General features: G+C 36.9%; 1 protein-coding gene across 1 annotated transcript; it reads right to left on the bottom strand.

Moving 5' to 3' along the window:
• Positions 1-1048: 1048 nt before the first annotated feature.
• Positions 1049-5413, bottom strand: crfb16 (cytokine receptor family member B16). The gene is made up of 7 exons (XM_051701012.1): positions 5157-5413; positions 4544-4667; positions 3590-3777; positions 3355-3479; positions 2908-3055; positions 2580-2731; positions 1049-1915 (listed from the first exon to the last, which is right to left on the bottom strand). The coding sequence occupies exons 1-7, from the start codon at positions 5218-5220 to the stop codon at positions 1787-1789; spliced, it is 930 nt and encodes a 309-aa protein (XP_051556972.1). The 5' UTR covers positions 5221-5413; the 3' UTR covers positions 1049-1786.
• Between the last annotated feature and the right edge of the window lie 752 nt (positions 5414-6165).

The following is a 6165-nucleotide window of genomic DNA, read 5'->3' as shown; positions in this document are numbered from 1 at the left end:
AAAGGCGACAGGAAGTTTATTCAGAATTGCTCTCCGGCGATGGAACACAAGGACAATTGTTTCAATTTCAGTGTAGACGAAAAACTTTTGGAAAATGCTTGAAAATGACAGTGCGGACAGAGAGAGGACATAGTGTTAAATTCTGTGTTGTTTCCCACCAAAACCTATTGTATGTATTTAGAAGACTTGGAATATGACACATGAGTCACATGGACTACTTTTATGATACTTTTGTGTCCTTTTTTGAGCTTTAAAGGGAGGCAGTTTCCACTGTCATTGCATTGCAAAGATGCAGAAGGATCTTCATTAAAACATCTCCTTTTGTGTTTTGTATAATAAGAAAGCTATACAGGTTTTGAAAAAACATGAGGGTGAGTAAATTATGACAATTTTTGGATGAACCATTCCTTTAAGAGGTCTCTCCTTCCTGCTATTGAGATAATTTATCTTTGTTTCTTAGGTATCATAGCTCTAAACACTGTGGAACTATGTTGTTGGAGAATACCTTCAGTGCTCAAGTACTTTACCTCTAACTCTGAATCCGGTAAGTGAATTTCTCTTGCCATTGATTTGTGTGCCATCACCATTTTTGGCAAAAACAATTGTCCCTGATACTTTTTGCCCCACCCACCTCCCACTCTATTGTTTTCTATTTCAGAGACATGGTGCCTTCCCATGGTCCTCTCTTCCTTCAGTCATTACTCTGTAATTCACATGATGATCAACATGTATGTGCTATATGGACGTTCTCCACTAGTGTTGTCTCCCTGTTTGGGAGAGAGCAGTTTCTGGCCGTTTATCTGTCTGGAGGTACTACTGATTGTTTATACACCCCACATATGTTATCTGTATTTTATTGCATGGCTATTTTAAATAATTAATTCTGATTGGTTAATCATAGCATTCTGCAGTCATTGTTGTGTAATGACTGCAAAACTGTAAAATGTACTGTTTTCTACATACAGTAGCTGTGCTAGTTTCATTCCTCTCAAATCAGTCTGTGGTCTCTTTCTTCTGACAAAATGAAAAATCAATATTTCATGTCCATGTATCGATTTATTTGTTAAGTAGCCATGTAATAAGTGGGATAATGTACTGTCAGCAAGTAATTTTCGCTAAAAATAAAACCCTTCAGAGTTTTACAAAACTCCTCTGTTTCCAGTTAGGGTCCTGGTCTCCCTGTTGGGGTTTATTGTGTCATAATGACCAACTGAAAGTACATTATTCCTTGGTGCATACAATTCTGTTCCATTCTCCATTTTTTGACAATTATTTTCTCATCCTAAGGTGTTATTTCCACATTTGTCAGTTACATTTTTAAGATGGCTACAGGACGTCTGGGTCCATCACTTGGAGCTGTGAGTTTCCGGCATCAACCCTTTTTAACCCTTATTTTTCATAACATTCAACCCAAATCATTACCAAAGAACATAGATTATTTACTTTAGCATTCTTCATTCTTGAACAAGGGAAAAACCTTGGTAACTTTTGTGTGTACTGTCTGCAACCTGAACCGCAATGCTCCTTTTGAGTTCTGCTGGAACAGGTTAATCTTCCAACTGTCCCTTTTTCCACCAAGAGTTGGTCTAAATCAAATGTCTGACCCAAAACTTCTCTTCTCAGTTACATTTTCTTTAAGCGAAATACCATAGAATGTCATGTTTTGGGTTGAACAACAGTTAGTAACAGCAGTCCATCTATACACCATGATCTCTTAGACATAACTGCTCAAGTAACTGTGTTCTTGAGTTTGATTTTCAGCCTCATGTTCTGTACTCCGCCTCACTCAGACCGTTCCCTCCACCTTTTCAGCAGTACACTGACCCTCTGCAGTGTGGAGCAGCAAAAGTGGGTCTGTGGGTTCCAGTGAATAATCTGTACAGAGAATGGGTGTGCTGGTGGGCCAGTCATGAAGCTGGAAAAACCAAGAGCAAGTGGTCATTTTCCTAAAAAAGTAAACACCTATGGTTTGAAGGGTTTTCTGAACATATTATGTTTTAAACAGGGAAAATACACCTTAATTGTGTTTAAGAGTTTTCTGTAAGGTCATCATCCTTCCCTTCTTCCTTCCTTCCTACATTCCTTCCTTCCTTCCTGACATACTTGCTTCCTTACGTACTTCCTTCTACTTACTTCCTTACGTACGTATTCCTTCATTCCGTACTTCCTTACATCCTTGCTTCCATACTTCCTTACTTAAGTGCTTTCTTCCTTATGTACTTCCTTTCTTACTTCCTTCCTTATTTATTCCTTATTGCTTCCTTACATACTTCCTTCCTTTCATACTTCTTTCCGTATTTCATTCTGTACTTCCTTCCTTCTGTATTTCCTTACTTATGTACTTCCTTCTATACTTCCTTTCTGTCTTCTGTACTTCCTTCCTCACATCCTTCCTTTCTTTCATAATTCCTTCCTTACATATTTCCTTCCTTCCTTACATACATAATCCTTCTTTATGTACTTACTTCCTTCTATACTTTCTTCCTTGCTTCTATGCTAACTTACAAACAAAAAACCAAACAAATTAAAATTGGGGAGGTTTGGGCAGGAATTGTTGATGAGGTTAAACATACACTTACCAGTACATTAGGAAGGGGCTCTCTGTGGCAAATGGTTTGTTTGATCTGTGGACCAAAACGTGTTGCTGACCAACCCAAAATACAGGAAATGGCAACTGCTACCACCACAGCTATGCTCACCATCACAGGCTTCACAAAGTCAGATGTCTGCTCTTGGAATGAGATTATATGTTAATGTGAACACAGCATAGGACAACACAGTATTGCATTCATCATCCTGTCAATTCTCTTGAAAAATGTTATCCTAATGCATAAAAAAAAGAGTGTCCACCTACGTACTGAAACCATTTCTTTGATCAAACAATCACACCCTGTATTGATCACTCACTAGGAATGAAGACGCACTGCGTGTCAGTGCTGCAGCTCTTGTTAATGGCCTCCACGAGTGTTTCTGCCTTTAAGCACATCCTCTCTTCCCCTCGATGAGCAGCGATGGAAAAATGATAGGGATAAGCTCTGATCACATGAAGTAAAGCCTGCAAGACATTCATTAGAAAATGTGTCAGTCTGACTGTCAAAAACAGTGGGATTCAGAAATCCAAGTTGAAAATCTGGGATAAAATCTTTTGTAGTATTAGTTGTAGTTTATTGAAAAATGTAAAACAAAGAAATGTTATAACGTAAAATGAATAAAAAATAGTTATGCTAATAATTTAATTTGTAGTGAAATGTGAAACCCACTGTATATTGAGAGCTAATGGCAATTATCATGTTGAACTCAATTATATAAACAAAGGACTGGTAACAAAACTAATGTATGTGATGAGATTCTCACATTCTGTTCGTCCCCCTCCTTCCAGACTTGAAGGTTTACGGTCATATCAGGAAGGGTTGTACTGAGGCCAACCTGGATGATGTCCCCCTCCACAGCTACCATAATTTTGGGAGCCAACAGCACAGCTATTCCAGACAAAATAAAAGATATGTGGTATCAGTAGGCTATTTTGATGTCTCTACATTTTATTTTTTAGAAAAGAAAAAATGCTACAATCACTCAAATAACTCTTAACTATTTATCCTGTTGAAGGTTGCTGGTAATTGTGCCCATGATTTCTGGCCATCGCATTTTGTCTTTATGCGGATGTTGTAGTCAGTGTTGGCGGCCAGGTCAGAAGTCAGGTCACACTTGCTTTCACTAATCTCTTGGCAGTCATATGCATCCACCCAAGTTCCATTCAGTTTGTGTAACTCATACTCCCTGAGAACCAGAGGCATTTAATAAAAATTTTAGATGACTGAAATGTTATGCTTAACACATTATAAACAAAAATAATGCCCACATTTGCTCATTTTTGATTGATGAAATATTTCAATATTTAATTTATAAGGGAAAGTCTCTGATTTCACATTTTCATTGTGACACTCTACAAAGCAACCTGCAAGAATGGGTGTGTTTGTAATGATTGCTTCATGCAGATTCCCTCAACATTTTTGTAATGGGTGGAAACTAATGTTAAATGACTCATTCAGCGACAAACAAAAAGTAAAAGGATGCATATATAACTATGTCCGCCACTGGCTTGCATCAGAATTTGAAATGATCCATCCAAAATGAGTTATTTTGGAAGAGGTAGATTGTAACCGTATTAAAACTATCCCTTTTTCTACCAAGAGGTGGTTTAAATCATTTTGACGCCACTCAACATGATTGCTAAAAACATAAAAATACTCATTCTGCCAGATGAAGTTTAAGATAGCATAATGTCAACACAGTGCAAACATCATCTTGTTCAAGATTTTATCTGACAAAACAAGTATGTAGATTAGAAATGCGTGAGCAAGTGTTGCTTGCAAATAACTTGTTGATGTCTGTGCATCAAAAAGTATCTTGTGATTAACCATACATATGAAACTACACAGTTTGTAGACATTTAAGCTGAAAACGCTGCTGCAACACATCAGTCTTAATCCTGTAGAAGCAAAAGACATGTTAAATGTAGTGAAACCATAAAAAATATGCTTACCCCTGATACTGCACAGTATAGTTGACAGTGGAACAGGGCACCTGCAAAGGGCTCCATATCAGGATGTGTTTCATGTTTACAGACTGCATTGAGATGTTTAGAGGTGTGGGGAGTGAACTTGAATCTGAGATGGAAGAATATTAAAATTTTTAATAAATTGTATCTGTCAATGCTCTTTGAGAGATTTAATCCTTAAATTCATCACATAAACCATTTAAGGAACATACAGTAAATACTCCAGTGCCAAAATACATTACATCACCTATTATAATCCCTTCTTATTATACACATTAAAAGTAATATCTAAACAAATTGATGTCCAAATGAAAAAAATGGCTTTCAGAGGCTAAGAGGATAAAACTAATTCATTTATTTCAGCTAAACTTCAATACAAACAGAGTAAACTTTTTGTGTATGCCACACATTTCTATACAGTATTCTGTTTATGTAGTCTGTAATCATCAGAAAACATTGAAGCATTAATAACTCAGTCTGTGGAAACACATTAGGTTGAGAGAATGACTGAAATGCTGAGAGAACATATAAAAGAGATAGACAGAAAAAACAAATCTCATATTTCCGAGTAGACACTGTAACTGCAGCATTTACTTACAGTTAACAATGAAGTGCAGGAGAAGAGGAATCAGGCTCTTAATCAAAACGCTGTTCTGTAACATAACCTCCTTTTCTCCCTTTGTAAAAGACCAGTCCTGGTCAAGCCCTGGATCGCTCTTAATTTATCACAACCTGAAAGGCACCAGCATTTTCCCACTGTCTCTATTGAGAGTGTAGGCTTGTTATATGACCGTTGAGAACGACACTGACTGATGTAAAGACAGTCTCAGCGAAGGGAGAATTTTTTTTTTTTTTTTTTTTCTGTCACCTGTCTCTCTGCTTCAAGCTCACCTTTAAACATAACTGTGGACTAAATGAGGAACATGGTTAAGGAATGAGTTGCAAGGAACAGTGTGACTTGTTGGGTGAGATACCTCACATCAACTAAAATGTACCTGTAGGACCAGTTTTTACATTTGTATTATGGTTGTGTATTTGTTTGTGTACTTTATAGTTAGATTATGAAACAATGTCAGGGAGGAGAGAAGGTGTTCACTATGTCTATATCATTTGTGTGCTAATAAAATGGGCCTGCTGTTACTCTAACTGAGAAAGTGAAATGACTAGAAATTGTATTAGAGCAGCGGTATGCTGTTTTGCTGCACTGCCTTAAACTGAGCTACAGTATATATATATAAGGAATGTATCTTCTTAATGTCAAGATCAAACACACTTTAGCCCATTTAAGGACTCTTTAGGTCCATTTAACCTATATTCTTAAAATATGGATGCTTAGATAATTGTCACAAACACAATGAATGGACTTCTTCAGTGAGAAATGTGAGTATACAATAGATTAGAGAGAGACTGGTACCAAACTAATGTTAATGGAATATTCCGGGTTCAATACAGGTTAAGTTCAATCGACAGCATTTGTGGCATAATGTTGATTACCACAAAAAATTATTTCGAATCATCCCTCCTTTTCTTTAAAAAAAGCACCTACAATGGAAGTGAATGGGGCCCATTTTTGGGGGGTTTAAAGGCAGAAATGTGAAGCCTATTAT

This window comes from Myxocyprinus asiaticus, chromosome 6 (assembly GCF_019703515.2).
Source record: "Myxocyprinus asiaticus isolate MX2 ecotype Aquarium Trade chromosome 6, UBuf_Myxa_2, whole genome shotgun sequence".
NCBI classification, from domain to species: Eukaryota; Metazoa; Chordata; class Actinopteri; order Cypriniformes; family Catostomidae; genus Myxocyprinus; species Myxocyprinus asiaticus.
This window is presented reverse-complemented; position numbering and strand designations above follow the sequence as displayed.